Genomic DNA, 22,001 nt, shown 5'->3' on the forward strand with positions numbered 1-22,001 from the left:
TCCCGAAAGCTTACACTGAACTTTGCAGTGCTTTTAAAGTTGTAGCACAAATAAAAAAAACAGATAAAAAAGCACGCACATTTTTCTGCAGAGGGCCCAGCTGGGAAGTGCCTTCATGACGGTCCAGGCCTGTGGACCCCCTGGGAATGTGTCACGGACCCCTGGGGGTCGGCGGACCAAAGGTTGGGAAACGCTGGTCTACCACAACGCCTATTGTGCTCCAGGGCCTGCTGGTAGGGGGGGCCTTGCAGAGGATCTAAACATGCAGAAACCCCGCAGAAGGGCGATCACATAACTGAGCAGAATATCAAGTGAGTCATTTTGAATGTCTCGCATGGTTTGCACCCTCTAACCTTCAGGAAGGCTTCAAAGGCAAAGTCAATCAAAAAATGTGGGACCGTGAGTTAAACATCAACTCGAGTGCTGGTACTAGGGAGCACCCTTGCCGGGTCACACTACTTCCAAACCTGAGTGCTTTTTGCTGTACGTTACGAACTATTCATTCACAAAGTTTGATAATCATTTTTTTGTCATTAATTGAATTAAATTGCTATGTCCAGTAGTGCAAGATTTTTGCATTCCACATCACTTTTGTAGTCAAAATGTTAATATGTTAAAAAAACAGAATACATCCAGCGGCGTTCATTAATTGGTAACTCCAATAATAAACAATACCTTTGTCAGTTCCCAATGCATTTCAGGACCATGACCCTTCATCAGAGGTATCTATGGAACAAACAATATAGCCGTATAGGTACTGACTCACTCAGTAAAAGACACTGCGCACCGCAAACCTTGTACAACCGCGTGTCAACAAGAAGTGACTAGGATCTAGCTCTACCTTTCGTCCGAGCGGGCATCTGACTGTGCAAAATACATGCGGTGCATGCTCTCGTGAGTTTGATTGTCTGACAAGCTTATGCGTGAGACACCGCTCAAGTAAGGCTCGGGGAACCCGACGACCAACATGCACCACCCGTAGGTGTTTAAAACTGAAATATACAAGCGAAAAAAACAAAAGTCAAAAAAACATGTGACCACTAGTCAAACTGCTGTGAAAACTGGGTGTCTAATGCAGAATTACTCAATTACTTCACACGATGGAAGTAGTAACTTGCGTCAATCCAAAGGTTTATGTGCCTTTTATACTCCTGTGTTGAAAACAAACTCTGGGAGGTCTGCTCAGCCGTGTGCCGACATTAGCAACTTGCCACCAAACTAGCAACGCTTACTATGTGATGTATCACGCATGACGCCTACCTGCGAAAATATTCATAGTGCATGTCCCCGAAAGTAAAAATAGTGACGGGGTGTCCCGACGCCAAAACCAATCCGCAGCTTCCACCACTTTAAAGGGACCTGATGGAACAGGGCGTGAAACGAATGCACTGTGCTTTGCAAAGATAGCAGTCACCCAGCGCTAAAGTGTGCTTCGTGAACATGTATCAAATAGTGTAACTTAAAACATGAGAGCCAGTGAAGTAAAAAATGAAAGACTGACTTGAAACAAAAGCGTACACATAGTATGTGTTCTGATGAGATACCTAGGTTTCTAGGAGTGCACATTAATATAGGTTGATCTCCCTAATATGTCTGTGTGGTTGCGAATTGAGATCACAAAAATATAATCCCCAACCCCTAGATATGTACTATGTATGTAAAAAAATATATGACTAGCGGGGTTGTACATATCAATACATGGCTCGTGTGATTATGCAATGTAAAAATGAGTGCAACGTATATTCTCCCCAACCTCTTAATGTGCACCATTTGTATGTGTTAAAGAGACACGGATGCCCAAGGGGCGGGGCAGGTCGGCGATCATTGGAATCCGAAAGTTAAATCTGGCTTCCGAAACTGCACCTTGTGGGATTTCTCTAATCTCTCGCCTCTGTGCGAAATCTAAAACTGCCTATGAAGAGTTCAGAGTGAACAGAGAACAATCTCTTCAAATCAGCACTGTTTTTTGTGGCAAGGAAACTGCCAGAAACCTCAGCTTTTTGAACCGAAAGACGACAAAATAAAAATAAACGAGACTCTAGTAAGAATGAGTATCATTCGAAAGCAATAAAAAGGAAGGTATGACCAACGGCTGTTTATACTGATTTAAAATAATAATAAGAAGAAATGCCGCCGAGCACCTCACACTTCAGCAAGCACCAGACTAGAGGAGGTCAGGGCTGAAACAGAGGGACTTCAGACACATACATTTTCAATGCTTCTGCAAAAGTAAAAAAAAAAAAAAGAGTGCCTCACAGTGAAGTAGCCAGTGGAAAGACTGTAGTGACCGGAGGGAGTACTTGGTCCAGGCTCCACAAAATAGCAGGAACGGCAGGATGCCTAAGCAGCATGGAGCAGAAAGTGAAAGCAGAGGACGTGCTGGCCAATCGGAAGCATATAAATTAGAGCGACATTGGACTAAGCCAGTGGTAACAGGTTCTAAGCCCCCTCTAAGATTTTTTTTAATTCACAAAAAATTTCCCAAGCCCAGCGCGCAAGCAGGTGAAACCTAAAAAAGATTTGTGCAATGCATGCGCTGATAGAGTTTGTGCTTTTCTCTGCTGGAAGTGGATGAATATTTTAGCACAGAATGTGCGTGATATGATCACTCACATCTCCGAGCATTCATCACCATTTTCAGAAGGGCTTGGTGATTTTGCTTTTTGTCTCAATTATGAGTTATGGTCCGCTTCATGTGTGTTTTTTAAGTTACATACACTTCAGTGTTTAAGAATGTTGAAGTTCTGTGATCCTGAGGAATTCATTCACAAAGGTTTCAAAAGGCGCAGAGCATAATTAATAAAAGGTTTTTAATTTGTTGTGTATGACAAGCTACTGAAAAAGACAAGATCAAATTACAGCCAGATCCAGGCATTTAAAAATCAGAAAAGCTCTAAACTTCTGGTTAAAATAAATCATGTTTTGATGGAACACAAATTAAGATAACATTGCAGTTCACCTAAAACTCCAAACATTACCACTAGAAAGGGACCTGCTAATACCCCGTAAGCACTAACTAACACAACGTGTGCCCCGGCTTTATGGGAGAGAAATACCCAGACTCTAACAAAAGGTAGTAATGCCACCAATTCTTATGCATAATGTGGAGATAAACAAACTGTTTTCAAAAACAATTAATAAGCCTCTGCCACCGAAGTTTAAGAAGGCCTCTCTAAAAATAGCCTAAAATAGCCAATCAATTCCCACCAAAGACAAAGTTGAGCATGTTTATGCAATACCTTTCTTATCATAAAATGTCAATGGGATACTTACTCACAAATAGAAAAGGTCTTGTATCATAGTAAAACATTTACAAACCTCTGACCTGATTTTGGTCAGGAGATCGCTCCCCCACGTCCGCAGCACCACCAAGCTGTTCCCTTGTCCTTGACCCCGCACACGCTGCCGATCACGTGTTTGAGTCCCTCATCCACCTGCACCTCATCCCTGGTGTCTAGTGGGCTCTGGTAAGCTTCACTAGACTTGTGCTTTGTGCCGTTTTAAGTTATTGTGACTCGTTTTCTGAGCCTTGAATTATTGTGCCGTTCATGTTATTGTGACTCGTTTTCTGTGCCTTGAATTACTGTGTCGTTCATTCCTCAGTTTCCTTCTGTGCATTTTTTTCAGGTTTTTCTGCCGCTTTTTGCCCCTTGTGTGCTCCCCTTGCCGGCTCCCTCTGAGCTGTTCTCCCCGCCGCTGCCTCCCTGCGGCCCGCCCCCCTCACACCCCTATTCGCCGCTCCCTCCCGCTTCTCAGCTGTTCCTCCCTCGCCTCGTAATGGTGGTCCTCTGGCGTGCCAGAGGCAAGCCCGTCTGCGCCTTGACCGTGCCCAGCGCCACACCCCCTGGTCCGCGAGACCTCTGCTCCTCCAGACGCCGCTACACGGCCGACCAACTCAACGCCCTCAATCCCGGTCGCATCACAGCATGCTTCCAGTCCTCACCAAGGAACACCAACGGACCCTTCTCATGCCGCACCTGCAGATTCACCTGCGACAGAACAACAAAACCAACAAAGACCGGAACTAACCACCTCCACTGCATACTCCTCAATACCCGTTCCGCACGCAAGCACGGCATCGAGCTCTGGGACCTGCTCAACTCCACCGCCCCAGACGTAGCCTTCCTGACCGAAACCTGGTGGAATGACTCCTCGGCGCCCGACATCGCAATAGCCATCCCGGACGGCTACAAGATCATCCGTAGGGACCGCACCAACGGAATTGGAGGAGGAATAGCCATCGCCCACAAATCCACCCTCAAGATCGACGCCAACACCGACGACTCCCTCAAGACCGCCGAACACCTACATTTCCACATCCACACCAACCCCAACACCACTCTCAGAGGAACGCTCATCTACAGACCCCCCCAGACCACGAGCACCTTTCAGCGAATCCCTCGCCGACATCACCAGCACCCACGCACTCACCTCAACGGATTACATCCTCCTCGGGGACCTAGATTTCCACCTGGAGAACAACGACGACACCAACTCCACCACTCTGATCGACAACCTCACCAACCACGGCCTCAGACAACTCGTCGACACACCAACCCACATTGCTGGCCACATGCTTGACCCCATCTTCTCCTCAAGCGCCCACGTCACCTTCAACCATACCACCGTACTCCACTGGACCGACCACCACTGCATCCATTTCACTTACAAGAAACATACCGAGCACCATCGCACCCAACAACCACCCCGCCGATGCTGGAGCAAAGTTATAGAAGACCAGCTTACAAACTCCCTCTCCCAGAACCCTCCCCCCGACCCCGCCGACCCAGACACCGCCGCACACAACCTCACTCTGTGGATCAACGATTGCGCCAACACCCTCACGCCACTCAAGAAACCCACCGACAACCAAACCAGAAAAAAAGCCACCAGGTTCACCGACAAGCTCCTAAACTCCAAACTCGACTGCCGGAAGCTAAAAAAGGAATAGCTCCTCAAACACACACCGACAGCCTCACAGCCCACAAAGACACCACCCGCAAGCACCACCAACTCAGACGAGCCAAACGATCCCATTTCAAAGACCGCCTGGACAACAACGCACACGACAGCAAAGAGCTCTTCAGCATTGTAAAAGAACTCTCCAACCCCAGCGCCAACGACATCCCTCCATCCCAAGAACTCTGCAACGCACTGTCCACCTTTTTCCACCGGAAGATCACGACTTCCACGGCAGCTTCAACCCCACCCCCACACCAGACCCCACCCCAAACACCCCACCTGCACAAACCACCTGACGTCATGGACCAACTTGAACGACACAGAGACACGCAAGATCATGAACTCCATCCACTCAGGATCTCCATCAGACCCCTGCCCCCACCACGTATACAACAAAGCCAGCTCCACCATCGCCCTCCCACCCCCAAACTACGGACGGTCATTAACATCTCCTTCGAAACAGCAACATTCCCGGAAAGATGGAAACACGCAGAAATCCGCGCCCTCCTCAAGAAGCCCAAAGCAGACCCCAACGACCTCAAGAACTTCCGACCCATCTCACTACTCCCTTTCCCAGCGAAGGTGATTGAAAAAATCATCAACACACAACTAACCAGCCACCTCGAAGACGACGACATCCTGGACCCCTCCCAGTCCGGCTTCAGGCGAAACCACAGCACTGAGACCGCCCTTCTCGCCGCCACAGACTACATCAGACGCCAAATGGACAATGGCTAAACATCAGCCCTCATCCTCCTGGACCTATCTGCCGCCTTCGACACAGTCTGCCACCGCACCCTGAAATCACACCTCCAAGAAATCTGAATTCAAGGGAAAGCCCTTGACTGGATCATCTCATTCCTCTCCGGCAGAACCCAGAGAGTCTGCCTCCCCCCTTCCTCTCCGAAGCCACCGACATCATCTGCGGCATCCCCCAAGGTTCATCCCTCAGCCCGACGCTGTTCAACATATATATGGCCCCCCTCACACAAGTGGCCCGACAACGCAACCTGAACATTCTCACCTACGCCTACGACACCCAGCTCATCCTTTCACTCACCAAAGACCAGCGCACCGCCAAAACCAACCTCCACGAGGGAATGACATCCATCGCCGAATGGATGAGAAGCAGCCGTCTGAAACTGAACTTGGACAAGACGGAGGTCCTCATCCTTGGACCCACCCCCTCCGCCTGGGACGACTCCTGGTGGCCTACCGCACTAGGAACCCCACCGACACCAACTGACTACGCTTGCAATCTGGGCTTCATCCTCGACTCCTCCCTCACCTTGTCTAAACAGATCAACGCAGTTTGCTCCTCCTGCTACAACACACTCCGCATGCTCCGCAGAATCTACAAGTGGATCCCGACAGAAACCAGAAGAACGGTGACACAGGCCCTCGTCAGCAGCAGACTGGACTACGGCAACACACTCTACACAGGCATCCCAGCAAAAAACCTACTACGCCTCCAGCGCATAAAAAACGCCTCCGCCCGGCTGATCCTCAACATACCCCGCCACAGCCACATCTCCCACCACCTGAGAAACCTCCACTGGCTCCCCGTGGACAAGAGGACCACTTTCAAGCTTCTTACCCACGCTCACACAGCGCTCCACGACACCGGACCAGCCTACCTGAACAACAGACTCAGCTTCAACACCCCCACCCGTCAACTCCGCTCCACTAACCTCGCCCTCGTTCCCCGCATTTGAAGAAAGACCTCCGGCGGCAGATCCTGGTCATACCTCGCCGCCAAAATTTGGAACTCCCTCCCCACCAACCTACGACAGACCCGAGACCTACTCACCTTCAGAAGACTCCTCGAGACTTGGCTCTTCGATCAGTAACAGTATTTCCCCCCCCTACACCCCCTCCAGCGCTTTGAAACCCTCACGGGTATGTAGAGCGCTTTATAAATCCAATGATTGATTGATTGACAAATGTACAAAAAAGCAAAAGGGCAATAATCAGCTGAAAACACTGTAACCTTCTGTTCGTTGCACCATCACAAAATAAAATGATGGACGGAGTGTTGAAACTTTTCAACCACTCACCCCCAGTCACCGATCTGGGTTTAATCCATCATTATGTTGCTTGCAATGTCACCCTAGTTCAGACCAGCCATATGCAAATCAGGCTTGACCTTGCTCCATTTGGGAGCAGTCCAGCCCGAACCACCTAGCCAGGTCCTCCCTGGACAGGATTTAAGCATCCTGGGACCGGTTTCATGGTATAACCCTTCATCAGCCAGGCTAGCTTGAATCCGGAGGCGCAGCAAGCAAGGGACCCACGTCTGGGCATACTCTTGCCACTTGGGGCGCACATAGCAACATCACAAAATAAAGTGATGGATCAAGTGTTGAAACTTTTCAAACACTCACCCCCAGTCACAGATCTGGGTTTAATACATTGTTGTTTTGCTTGCCATGTCACCCCAGTTCAGACCCAGCCAAATGCAAATCAGTCTTGACCCTGCCCCATATAGAAGCAGTCCAGCCCAGCCAGGTCCTCCCTGGACAGGATTCAAGCTTCCTGGGACCAAATTCAGTGTATCACCCTTCATCAGCCAGACTAGTTTTAATCCAGCGGCACAGCAAGCAAGGAACCCACTATGCCACTGGATTCAAGCTAGCCTGGCTGATGAAGGGTGATACCCTGAAACCGGTCCTACGATGCTTGTTACACCCCTGCTTCACGGGGAGAGCAATCTGCATTCCTCTTTCCTATAAAAGCTCTCACTTTGATGTCAGCCGAAAACAAAGTAAACACCAGGCTCCCTCAAGAAACAGCTTGACATTTGACCGCCATCTTTGAATGCACAACAAATGTGATGAGATAAGAACCAGATTTACAGGCCGGTTTATAGAAAGGGAGCTCTAGGAAGGATACTTGTGAATAAGGTTTGGGCATGGGAGAGACAAAGTGAACCTGGAGAGCCTAAGTCAGCAAATGGAAAGCAAGAAAATGGGAGTTACAAACCGTAAAGCCAATGGCAAGCTATGGGCAGCATGCATTCCCAGGTCAACTTTCTGAAACTCCCTAAGATGTCTTTTGTATATAGGCTGCGCCCTAAAAAAGAGATTGGGTGCCCAACCCCATGTCGCGCTTTGCCAGTGGCAGGAGAGGCTGACACACCACAGGTAATTCATGGCATAACAGCCACCCATAGCAAAATGCTGGCATTTTTTATGGTAATTTTTTGTTTATGTCGTACCCCTGGCAAAATACTGGCACACTAGAGGTAATTCCTGAATTCTTAGGATAGGAGACGCCTGTGGCAAAATGTAGGCACGTGAATACTGAAAGTAATTCTTGCATGAGGCGGGACAATTGTGGCCTATTGTTTTTTTTTGGGGGGGTGAGAAACCAAGAAAAAATGCTGGCCCCAACATACTAAAGCAGTGGTTCACAACCGTTTGACTTCTGTGGACCCCCACTTTGTCATTACTGGAACCCAGGACCCCCACTGAATCATTATTGGAAGTAATTACAGAAAGCTGGGGACCTAATCTATTCATATTTATACATTTTCTAAGCAGTCGCAGACCCCCTGAGGAGGTTTGACAGACCCCCAAGGGTCCGTGGACAGCAGGTTGGGAACCATTGCACTAAAGGTAACTTTCGACATATGGGACAACCAAGCTATATGGATGACATCAATAGCTAAAGACACTGATATGTTGTACATAACTGGCGTAAGAGGGCACCTATAGCCAAATGCTAACTTGGTAACTATTTACATATATAGGCCAGCCCCATGCACACTTAGACGAAATAATAGGGTCAACTCTTCCGAAGCATCTGGTTTCATTGGATTGTTGCACCATGAAAATACTAGATTTTTAAAAGAGTGCTCTGTCAGACTACAGCTTTTCACAGTTTTATGTCAACATTGTGCTTTGATATGCATCTTATGGCTCCATTTTTGTTTCCAAAATTTTCTCTGGTGAGTGAAAACCCCCTCACTCCCAAACTCTCCTAGTAGAAGATGGTCTTGCTCGCTGTAATCTGGGGCAGGTTTTAAGTCCCACCACTTTCAAACGTCACCATGCACCACTGCATGTCAGTATGAGAAGCAGCAGTGCATGTAGAAGTGAGCATGGCAAGGAATAGGCTATTTAAAGTAGAGTAAAATAATACTTCTCCTTGCCCAGCCCGGTTATGTGTTTCTAACAACTACTAACAGTAGGAGCTCCAGAAGATTGCTTATCTGATGTTAGCTTTGGCTTTGAGACATACTGTGACATAATTTACCAGATGGCCCTTTTAATTCTAAACCAACGATTTACAGTCGTAATGTGTGTTTTGCAAGAAATCAAAAGCTGCTTTAAGTAGAGCATAGCTCTATAAAATCTTCTGCAAAGCGGGACTGTGACTATCCTTGGACTGCGGGATACAGTTTGAACTTTTTTTTTGGGGTGTGCACAGTTCACTTGAAATACATGCTTACACAGCTTTTAAAGAAAAATTACATGTTATTAAATATTCCACATGTGTTGATTTTAGTTTTTTTTTTTAGTTTTTTTTTTAAAAACACAGTATGGTGAGGTGATGCACACAATTAAATGTGCCAAAATATGGCCTCTATGAGCAGAGCCACAAATCGGAATATAGATCTGTTGTCTGTGATCAGTTGGCTTTAGAAACTCAACCATTTTATTGGGATGAGGTTCTCTAACCACTTGCTTTTTAACAATTTTCCAGATCATTGCTCTGAAACAGCTGCCTTAGCTGCTACCTCTTTAGACAAAAACAAAAACTCAATTTCATTGAAGTTTATCCATGGGAAATGCACATATGCAGCAAGTTTTAAGAGGATTCTAGTGTGAGATGCACTGCACTTTCTCATCTTTAAGAATGAGGCCTGCCAGCACGTGGACATGCTGGCAAAGCTCCCACTGAACACAGCACATTAGGTCTACTTACCTCTTAATATTTCCATGAAGAATTCCAACATTGTGCAAGTGACTAACGGCTCGCAGGAGTCCCAAGGAGATGCCCACTCGTTTATCCCAGGTCAGATACTCTTTTCCATGCTGTAGAGAGATGAGAGCAGAAGTTAACACTGGCATTGAAATTGGATCTGGGCTGTCGCTCTAGTACAAAATGTACAGCCCTGTGGTTTAATTTCTATTACAAAGAAAAAGTCTCAATTTGTCGTTAGTGTGTATAACAATAGCCAAGTTCACTCAATTTCATTTTAAAATAAAGAGTTACTTGCAGGACGATTATACAGCTATCCTCTAAGAGAAGGGTGCCATTTGATTGTGTTTCCGCGCTTCTCATTCTTCCTTCTATGCAGCAAATTCCATTCATGACTTTTCTGACTTACATAATCCAAAGCACAGAACAAAGAAATCTATCATTTTGTTCTAGTAGCCGAGAGGGCTTCACAATTCTGAAGTAACTAAGTTCAGCTGAAATGTGCTTGTGTTCTTGTTCTGCTTCTGTGTGCTTGTTCTGCTTACTGACTCAGATTTAGTGACTGCGATCAGTTATTTTTAAATAATTATTTTGGAATAAGTAACAATAGTATATGATACCAGAATATCAGTCATAACACATAGAACACAGGGTTCAAGAAAATCACAGCAAAAGGAAACAATTTGTGGGAATATCAGTAGTACCATGACATGTAGTGGAATGGTGAAACCATGATGTGTCATGGAACGTTATGATTTGATAGTATGTCATAATGTGAGCAAGGTGCCTACTCAGTAAAATGGTGTCCCTGCTGTATTAATAAAGCTATATTATACCGCGGGAGCAAGTTACCATATATTTGGCAATAAGCACAGCCCATTATCTACTGCTCCAAGTGACTGAGCAAACTGTTCACCTCCAAATTAGACTAACAAGTCCACACCCATGTCTATGCTCCAGGTATGTTAATCGCTTGCTGAACTATTGATCCAGGAATTTCTAGGGAGCAAGCCTGAACTGAGAAAAATGTGTAAGAAATACTGTGGTTTTATGTGCAATTTGTGCATTGACTCCAGTATTTGAACTTTCATAGATTCACATGCTTGAATCATTCCCTGTTGTCGAGATGGGAGCCCCCCGGTACAATTACACAAGTAGTGTTGAAATATATGAACACAAGGGCCCTAGGCCTCTTCAATTTAATAGTCAATCATAGTCATTTTAAGAAAAAGGACCAAACTTGAGCATCCACCAATCAGACACCACCACCCTCTAGAATCCTCCTGAGAGAAGCTTCAGCACCTCAGATTTTCTACCGCACAGCGTGCTAGGGAGTCTTCTCAGAGCTCTGACTCTTTCTTCACACCTTTGGATTAGCTTGAAGCTATTTTTTTTTTGCTAAACTTGTTTTGACTGATTGGGGTTAACACCTACAACATGTCTGACAAGGAGAAGAAGGGTTTATTCAGAAATTGCAAAACTTGTGGTAAGAAAAGACTACATTCTGAAGATCCTCATCAGGATTGCATATACTGCCTCTATCCAGACCACTCAGCCAAGGACTGTAAGGTTTGTCATATTTTTTCCTCTAAGAATCTTAAGTATAGAGAAGGCAGATTATTGATTTGGCTGCAGAAACTTAAGTACAGAGATAATCCAGTCTCTGATTCTGATAGTGATGACTCTTCAACATCCAAAAAGTCATCAAAAAGGACGAGATCAGAAAAAAGAACTCCTTCCCAACAATCAAGAAAAGCCCACAAAAAGACTGCCTCAGGGTCTTCCAATAGCCCTATACTTCACCTCTTAAATCTTCCAGAAAAGGGGAGAGAGGTCATGCCAAGAGTTCTGAAAGTCATAATAAGTCATCCTCTGTACCACCATCTGTGCCTTTCAAAAGGCCCTCATCTACTTCTGCATCGTCGACGAGACCGTAGGTGAGTGCTTTTCCACCGAAGATGACTTCCAATGTAGCACCGTCAACAGCTGTAACGAAGACGTCATCGAAGATCTACACCTTATCATCGTCGACGGCGGTAACAACGGTATCTGCTTTACCATCGTCGACGGTAGACTCTTCGGTAAGGCTTTCGATGATCAAGATCTCCATGCATTCGAAGACTATATCTGCGCCGTCGATGACGGAAAAACAACATAAAAAACAAGAAAGACTTACCCCAAAGCACACCTCACCTAGTAAGGTGACCCCTCATATACCGGTTCACTTGTTAGAGGGGGATGAAGATTCAGACAACGAGGGTCCATTTGGAACAGCCCACAGCCCCTCTCAATTGAAAGTCAAGTATCAGGACAAAGACAAATTTGATGAAGCTTATGACCCTCATTACTATGGAGGAGATAAACAATATCAGGAAGGGGCATACATTCCAACATTGTTGCTATCTGACCTCTGAGCGATGCTGGCTGATTACAGTACGCGTTTTTCTCCTTAAGGGGAGCAACCTCCTCAGTCGCCCGTCTCCGGGGTCACCACTCCACGTCAGAGACCGACCTCTTTGCCACTAACAAATGTGGCCACGCCGGATAGGACTTTACCTCAGGACACTGACATTTCGGAAGGTGATCAGGAAGAAGGAGAGCTCTTTGACACTTGTTCGGAGGGGGATGAATACATTATTCCTGCTCCTCCTTCTCCTTCCCAGTCAAAGGTGGATTCCCCTCCAGACGACATTGGGGGATTTCATAATCTTCTGGAGAGAGCAGCTAAACGTTTCGCTTTGCTAATGCCGTCCAAGCAAACAGATTGCTTCCTATATGATTTTAAAGAGCCGATCCAGAAATCTGTGCGCTCTATTCCACTGGTCAGCTACTTATGGGAAGAAGGGTTAAAAGTGATGCACAACCCCGCTACTGTCACAGCAGTGCTGCCCCGACTAGACAAAAAATACAAGGCACCAGAGGATGCCCCAGCATGACTAATTGGTCATCCTCATCCTGACTCGGTGGTGGCTCAGACGGCACATAGGAAGTCCAAGAATCCGTCTGCTCTGATTTCTGCACCTCCAGACAAAGAGGGTAGACGGCTAGACAATATTGGAAAGAGGTTCTCGTCGATAGCTAGCCTAGTGATAAGAGCTGCTAACTCGCTAGCGTTGTTAGCCATGTATGACACAGAGCTATGGGCAGACATCGCCCTCATATTGACCAGTTGCCCAAGGATGGAAGATCAGAGGCAAGGAAGACGTTGCAGGAAGGTCAGCGCACGTCAGCGGAACTCAGACTGTGCAATGGACATAGCCACAACTGCATTTCGTCAGCTCGCAGGTGCGGCTGTATTTAGGAGACAAGGCTGGCTAAAGGCTACATCATTCCGGCCTGAGGTACAGAATAAGATTTTAGACCTACCTTTCGATAGCCAAGCATTATTTGGTAAACATACTGATAATCTATCAAATCTGACAGAGATACAGCAAGATCGTTAGGGACTCTCCAGTTTCGGAAGCCTTCCTTTCGAGCTAGAGGACGTGGACTGCTTTCATATAGAGGAGGCTATCAGCAATATAGATACTCAACCTATCCTTCCTCCTCTCAGCAGTTCCGTCAATACTACCCACAAAGACAACCACCACAAGCAGCTTATGGTAGATCTGGCACTAGGGGATGCTCAACTCGCCCCGCTAAGGACTCAGCTCATAGAGCCTGATACATCCAAGGCTCCAGCTACATCCAACCCTCCTCGTCTGGTTTTAGGTGGAAAGATATCCCTGTTTCTCAAGCAATGGCAAGTCATCACATCAGACGAGTGAGTCCTCCAATTAGTGAAACAGGGCCACACTCTGGAGTTTATCCAACTACCTCCCTCCAATCCTCCTCGAAGGACTCCATCAAGTTATCCAGAACAGCTCAAGAGGGTGATCAGCAAAGATGCTCCTCAAAGGAGCTATAGAGAAAGTACCTCTGTCACAGTGAGGAAGGGGGTTTTATTTCAGGTTCTTTCTCATTCGCAAGATGTGGAAGGACTGGAGGCCGATCCTCGACCTAAGAGAATTAAATGGCTACTTAAAAAAACAGTTGTTCTGCATGATAAGCCTACAGGATGTCCTCCTGCGACTATACCAAGGAGATTTCATGTCTACACTAGACCTAAAAGACGCATATTTCCACATTCCCATCCACCCAACCCACAGACCGTACCCGAGATTCATGGTAGCTGGAAGCCATTTTCAATTTCGTGTCCTCCCTTTTGGCCTAAAGTCGGCTCCCAGGATATTTACCAAATGACTAGCGCCAATCGCCGCTTTCCTCAGGAGAAGAAAACACCAGATATTCCCATATCTCGACGATTGGCTGATAAAAGCAAACACCTACGCAGGAGCGCGCAGATCAACAAGAAGGTGCATTTCCTTACTCAACAGTTTAGGCCGCACCATCAACTGGGAGAAGTCCAAACCTCTACCATCACGCAGTATCACCTTTTCAGGGGCAAACCTGGACACTCAATCCACCATGGCGTGTCCCACAGTAGAGAGACAACAGAAGTTACTGACTCTAGCAAAGTCAATAAAGGGAAGAAACTGCGTTTCAGTTCCCCTTTTCAAATCCTTGTTGGGCATGATGTCATCATGCATACCTCTGGTTCCTCTCTGCAGACTAAAAATGCGACCGCTACAGAAGCAACTCAACCTTCAATGGCTCCAGATTTCGGGAAGCTTTGAAGATCGGATAAGCATAACCCCAGCAATTGTCAAAGCTCTGACATGGTGGTCTCAAAAGCATCATCTGTCTGTCGGCCTTTCCTTTCTAAATCATCCAGCTCCGTGGACTATCACTACAGACGCCTCTCTAGAGGGCTGGGGAGCCGTTTTGCAAGATTTTCAAGTAAGTGGCAAGTGGCCACTAGAGATGAGGGCGATGCACATTAACCTGCTAGAGCTCAGAGCAGTTTATCTCGCTATGCAGGCTTTTCTTCCGAAGATAGCGGGATCAGACATAGTAATAATAACAAACAACACCACTACGACGCATTAACTCAACAAACAAGGAGGCACGAGATCTCTCACCCTCTTCAGGGAAACCCAAAGTATTTGGCATTGGGCCTCGCAGCAAGGCATCAGACTCACAACAGTGCATCTGCCGGGGATAGAGAACAAGATAGCGGACTCGCTCAGCAGACAAAGATCGAGCTACCACGAATGGGAGCTGGACCAGTCCGCAGTGAATTACATCTTTTCCCAGTGGGGAACACCAACAATCGACCTGTTCGCCAGTAAGTGGAACACAAAATGCCAGTACTTCGCAAGCTGGCATCACCAAAAGGGATTTTGGGGGAATGCGTTTTCCATAGCTTGATCAGGCATCTTTGCTTACGCCTTTCCTCCAATTCCATTGATCCCAAGAGTCCTCACGAAGATGAAGGCAGAGCCGTGCACCCGGATATTGATAGCTCCATACTGGCCTCGCCAACACTGGCTTGCAGAGCTGCTTCTTCTATCAATGAAGCCTCAAATTCCGATGAAACCGTCTCTGCACTTACTAAAAATTAACAAAAGGCAAATATCACACCCAGATCCTCAGTCAATGTGATTGTCAGCATGGCTCCTGAGCACAGGGAGTTTTGCACATCTGAATATCCCACAGGAATGTAGGGGCATTTTGTCCAGAGCTAGAGCAGATAGCACTAATAAGGCTCACTCTTGCAAATGGAAAAGATTTTGTTTCTGGTGTCACCAGGGGCAAATTGATGCACGGTTCTCACCACCGGAACAAATATTACCTTATTTATTGCATTTAGCCCAATCAGGTCTGGCGCATCACTCCATAAAGGTGCATCTGGCGCCAATAGCCTCATACAGGTGTCCAGACTCTTCACCTTTGCTGTATTCCTCTAGATTAATCAAACGGATTTTAAAAGGACTTTTCAGGGTCTTTCCTCCATTCAGATCTCCTCCTCCCTCGTGGAACCTGAATATTGTTCTAGCACAGTTAATGAAGAATCCGTTTGAACCAATCCATCAAGCTTCTCTGAAATTCCTTTCTTGGAAGGTTGCTCCACACATCAGCCAGATAGGTCAGTGAGATACAGGCCCTCTCCATACTGGAGCCGTTCTTGCAGATCAAACAAGACAAACTACTGCTACGCACGAACGCGCATTTCATCCCAAAGGTCCCTTCGGATTTTCACATAAACTAGCCTTTAGTTTTTAAAACCTTTTTTCCACATCCATCTATTCCTGCGGAAAGAGCATTACATTCCATAGACATTAAGAGATGTGTTAAATTCTACCTGGACAGAACTAAGTCCTTTTGCCGCTCCAATCAATTGTTCGTAGCTTACAGTGCACCCAGACGAGGTCAACGGCTCTCCAAGCAGAGTATAGCCAGATGGATCTCATCAAGCAGCAGGCAAACCACTGCATTCATCGGTCCGTACTCACTCTACGCGGGCAGTTTCTTCCTCAGCAGCGCTGTTTGCAGGGGTATATAGTTATATATACACGCAGGTGTTTTGTGACATACATGGCTACAATGTTCCAATGTGCATAAGTACTGCTCACTACTCTGATTCAAGCATGTGAATCTATGAAAGTTCCAATACTGGAGTAAGAAAATTAGTTACTTACCTGTAACTGTAGTTCTCCAGTATTGGAATCTTTCATAGATTCACATGCGACCCATCCGCCTTGCCGGAGAAGCTCACTTTCACATATATATATACATACATATACATATATATATCTTCCTATCCTTAATGCACTTGTGCTTGGAAAATTGGAGGTGCTGGAGCTTCTCTCAGGAGGATTCTAGAGGGTAGTGTTGTCTGATTGGTTGATGCTCAAGTTTGGTCCTTTTTCTTAAAATGACTATGATAGACTATTAAATTGAAGAGGCCTAGGGCCCTTGTGTTAATAGATTTCAACACTACTTGTGTAATTGTAACGGGGGCTCATATCTCGACGACGGGGAATGATTCAATCATGTGAATCTATGAAAGATTCCAATCATGGAGAACTACATATACAGTTAAGTGACAAATTTTCTTCTGTGATATGCAGGCAAACAAAATGTGTAATAAATATGTGTGTGTGTGTACATATTTTGTTCTGTTTTCTTGATTTCAGTTGGTGCAGGTCACCAATTCACACACTGCAAACTCTTTAGCAAGTATTATATTATCTACAAGGTCATCATGTAATATTCACATCAGATACTTCATTGTTTAATAGATAATTTATCTGGGTGGGTGGAAATTAGAGTTGTCAATGAAAAAAAAAGTTATCAAGTTCTTTAGAGATGTGGTCAAACAAATTTAAAAAAGAACGCAAACCCAGAAGAAGTTATCACAGATAATGGGTACAATTTAGATCCTATGAGGTGGTTGAGTTAGTTTGTGAGCAAATGTGGAATAAAACTTGCTAAAACTCCATTGTATCACCCTCGAAGCAATGGAAAAGTAGAAAGATTTAATACAGTATTAGTGGAATGCATTTTATCGGCATGCATTTAAGCTTCTTATAGAAGTAAATCAGATGATTGGAAAGCAATAGAATATTTGGTTTGATCATACTGCATTACTCCTTATGAGTTGATTAGAGGAAGGAAGATTTTATCTGACTTATGTCCACTGTGGGTAGTCAAATTGTTTGCAAGCTAAGCAAGTGCCATTTGTTCTTGGGTGAAGGCAAAAGAGAGGTCTAAAGAGATTGGTATGCAGCGGGTCATCAATGACAACAAAAATGGAAGATTATGCACATTAAGTTTTGATGGTTGTGCAAGACTAAAAACATCCCATTTTAGTGAGTAAATGTCTAAATTCGAAATCCTGCGAAAGTATGTGAAGTATTGGGAAATGAAGTAACGGTATCAGGTGGATGTTGGTGGAATGTATCATGAGTGGCATTAGACACGGAAAGGAGTGTGAAGGATAATAACCATGATCATGTGCTTAGTCAGAAAAAACAATATGACCTCTTAACTAAAAAGTACAAATTCTTGAGTTGCCTAATGATAGTGCAAGGAAAAGATCTTATAGAAGAAAAGTGCCTGATAGGTTTAAAATATATGAAACATCTTAAAGAAATCTAAATTTGTGTCAGTGTTGCAAAAGACAATTTAAATAATACTTTACCGAGAATGTAGTATTTCAGATGTTGCATACTCAATTTTATTTTGTTTCTATCATCCATGATTATTTAAATGTTCTTGAAGAAGGAGGTGTGTCAGAATATCAGTAGTGCTGTAAGATGGAGTGGAATATTTAAGCTATAATGTGTCAAGGAATATTATGATGTGATAGAATGCCATGACTTAAAAGAGGTGCCTGCTCATTGAAATGGAATTGGGCCCGGGTCAATGCTGTGGAAGCTGTATTAATAAAGTTATGTTTACATATCTACAGCATGAACAAGTTGCTACATGAGGCTCGTGTCAGTAAAACATGAGCGGACTAGGCGGTTCATGTGGCGGAAAAGTCAATTTGTCAGGGATTATGTCCAAGGAAGGGGTGGGAAAAAGAGAGTGACTGCAATGTCCAAAAAGTTCTAAAATGAATATCTTGTAAACAAGAATGTTAAGAGAACTATTAAAAGTTCGATTGTAACAACTACCAACCGGTCAGGGACCAAGAACAGATAAGACCACGGTTTAAGTGATAAATACTATCCCTAAGAGTATGGTGGTCCGTGGGGATTATCAGATCAGGAAGGGGGGCAACAGCCCACAACAAATTCCCTTGGTGCAACAATCTCTGAGAAATTGACTCTGAATATGATAAAAAGTAAACAAATTCTTGAAGTCTGTAAATAAGCCTTTAAGAAAAGGTCATACGCAATAGTTTGCTCAGACGTGTCCTGTGTTTTGAGGGAATCTGTTGATCTCCATTATTGAATGATACACCACTTTTCTCCAGCTAGGGAAATGGCTATCCATATTTGTGAGTGAGAAGTCATGTTTCTGATGCTAACATGCTGTGCCAATTACTGCATGTTAGAAATGGGGTCTTTAGGCGGCAGTCGGTTTACTCCGTCTAACTAGGGACCCTCACTCTGGTCAGGATAAGGGAGATACCTGCTCAGATAACCCCTGCTCACCCTCTTGCTAGCTTGGCACGAGCAGTCAGGCTTATCTCAGAAGCAATGTGTAAAGTATTTGCACATAATACATAGTAATACAGTGAAAACATTACAAAAGGACACCACACCAGTTTTAGAAAAATAGGCAATATTTATCTATTTAAAACAAGACCAAAACGAGAAGAATCCAACATACAATACTAAAGATATGACTTTTCAAGAATTAACTTAAAAATACAGTTCCTTGAAGTCGTCCTTCTGGGGCTGTCACAGCATCGTAAACAAAAAGTCTAACAGTTCAGGCCGGCCGTGGCATCGTGGGCCAGCTACTGTGTCGGGAAGACCTGCAATCAGTACCTTGGAAATGCAGGGCGTTGTGATCCTCGCGATGAGATCAGGAGAGCGGTATCGCTGGTGTTGCGGTGTCTGTTCCAGAGATCTGTGTGGGGCCTTCAGGCCCTTGAAGTCACACGTGTTGCAGTTTGAACTCCGGGCCGATGACGTCAGGAGCGCTGGCATGGATGGCATTGGGCTGTGGTGCGAAGCGGGACAATGTGACATACGGTGCAGGCAGCGGTTCAGTGACGGCGTCCAACAGCGTTGGTGAGACCAAGCCTGGTGTGTGAAGCAGGGCAGTGTGACGTGCAGTGTACCCAGGTCACTGTGCAGGCAGCGTCATCGTCAGGCCCACATTGGCAGTGTGGCACAGGAAGGGCTCCGTGCGGCGTCCACAGGTCGCGGTGCAGACAGGGATGCCTGGTGACGACACTAGAGTCAATGGTGCTAGCGTGGGTGGACAGTGCTTTGTGTACCTCACGAGCGGTGTCCACAGGCCACGGTGCAGGCAACGGCACTGGTGTCAGCAGGAGAGTCATCCTCGGAGATGCCCAGGCTGCGGTGTGAGCAAGCCGATGCCGGAGTGCAGGGCCCACAGGTCACGGTGCAAGCAGTTGTTCAGTGATGGCGTCAGATGCCTGCGTCAGTGAGTCCAGGGTTGCGGTGTGAGCAGGGCGGCGCAACTCCGCGCAGCATTGGCAGGTAACAGTGCAGGCTAGCGGCGTGGTGGTGGTGGTGGTGGTTCTTCTTCTTGAACAGCACAAAACAGTTCCCAGTGCTGTAGGCAGATGAAACTGAAGTCTTCGGTGTCCCTGAGACTTCCAACAGGAGACAAGCTCTAATCCAAGCCCTTGGAGAACTCTCTCAAGCAGGGTACACAGCAAAGTTCACCCTTAGCTCTCTCTCTTTTAAGGCAGAAGTAGCACTTGCAGGCCAACCCAGCAAAGGTTCCTCTTGATCCAGAAATATTCTAAAGGTCTGGGGGTTTGGGTCCACTACTTATACCACTTTCTGCCTTTGAAGTAGGCATACTTCAAAGGAAATTCTCTGTTGCTCACAAGATCCTGCCATGCCCAGGCCTGGCCCCATACACGCTCCAGGGGGGCGGAGACTGCATTGTGTGAGGGCAGGCACAGCCCTTTTAGATGTAAGTGGCCACTCCTCCCTACACTCTAGCTCAGATAGCCTATCAGGATATGCAGGCTACACCCCAGCTCCTTTTGTGTCACTGTCTAGAGGTAATTCACAACAGCCCAACCGTCAGTCTGACCCAGACGTGGAATATACAAGCAGGCAGAGGCACAGAATGGTTTAAGCAAGAAATCACCCACTTTCTAAAAGTGGCATTTTCAAACAAAACAATTTAAAAAACAACTTTATCAAAAGCTGTATTTTAGAATTGTGATTTTAGAGACCCCAAATTCCACATCTCTTCTCTCAAAGGGAAACTGCACTTTAAGGATAATTAAAGGCAGCCCCCATGTTAACCTATGAGAAAGGTAGGCCTTGCAACAGTGAAAAATGAATTTGGCAGTACTTCACTGTTGGGACATGTAAAACACATCAGTACATGTCCCCCCTTTAACATACACTGCACCCTGCCCTTGGGGCTACGTAGGGCCTAACTCAGGGTGCATTATATATAGTAAAAGGGAAGGTTTGGGCCTGGCAAGTGGGTACCCTTGCCAGGTCGATTTGGCAGGTTAAACCTGCACACACAGACACTGCATTGGCAGGTCTGAGACATGTTCACAGGATACTCATGTGGGTGGCACAACCAGTGCTGCAGGCCCATTGGTAGCATTTGATTTACAGGCCCTGGTCACCTCTGGTGCACTTTACCAGGGACTTACTAGTAAATCAACCATGCCAATCATGGAGGAACCAATTACCAATACAATTTACATAGGGAGCACTTGCACTTTAGCACTGATCAGAAGTGGTAAAATGCACAGAGACAAAAAAACAGATCAGAAAAAGGAGGAAGAAGGCACAAAGTTTGTGGATAACCCTGCAAAAAGGGCCATTTCCAAAACTGCAACCTTGTGGCTCAGTTCTAGTTTTTCAAATCTCCCCCAATAGGTGTCTGGGTAGGGACAGAACCATAAGAATTGTACCATATCACCATCTGGTGAACTGCATCTTCTGCAGCCTGAGTCTGGGTTTGGGCCGGTAAGCAAGTCTGTGCTATGTACCAAGAAGAGCTCAGACACATCGGTCATCTGAGTTGTGTTTCCTCTGCAGTGTTTTTTTTTTTTTTTGCTAGCATACTCTACAGGCTTGTCACTGTAATTATTGCTGACCTTTCAAATTATGCCACAGTGACTATAATTACTAGCCGCTCAGATGATATCACAGATTCTCTCACTAGATTACTATGGGCCAGTGACTCAGAAACTTAAGGGTTAGATGTATTTAACGTGACTGACGCTCATTCCTTTTGATCTCTCTGATTCTGACGCTGTGTTTAGTGTTGTACAATCATACTGTACCAATGCAATTACTACAGAATCCTCCTATTTTGTCACTGTGATAACAGCTGATCACTTCGTGATTACTGCTGGTCACTTAGATCCTGTCACAACGCAGGGCTCGTTACTAACTACTAATCAGTGCCAATAATTCGAGAGCTAATTTCTCGATAAGGACCTTTCTGGCCAAGCGATCAGATTGAGCGATCCTCAAAGCCTCAATTATAACATTCAAGAACCCAAAGTTAGTGGTTCGTCCAGTTTTTATTTTTGGAAC

General features: G+C 45.6%; 1 protein-coding gene across 2 annotated transcripts in view; it reads right to left on the bottom strand.

The window, feature by feature from the left end:
* The window catches only part of IRAK2 (interleukin 1 receptor associated kinase 2), a 277,952-nt gene that overhangs the window by 153,397 nt on the left and 102,554 nt on the right, over nt 1–22,001 (bottom strand). For both annotated transcript variants that reach the window (XM_069206326.1, XM_069206327.1), the window contains exon 8: nt 9,892–10,001. In XM_069206326.1, the coding sequence (XP_069062427.1) occupies nt 9,892–10,001 (110 nt within the window). The remainder of the gene's footprint in view (nt 1–9,891; nt 10,002–22,001) is intronic.

This window comes from Pleurodeles waltl, chromosome 9 (genome assembly GCF_031143425.1).
Source record: "Pleurodeles waltl isolate 20211129_DDA chromosome 9, aPleWal1.hap1.20221129, whole genome shotgun sequence".
In the NCBI taxonomy this organism is placed as follows: Eukaryota; Metazoa; Chordata; class Amphibia; order Caudata; family Salamandridae; genus Pleurodeles; species Pleurodeles waltl.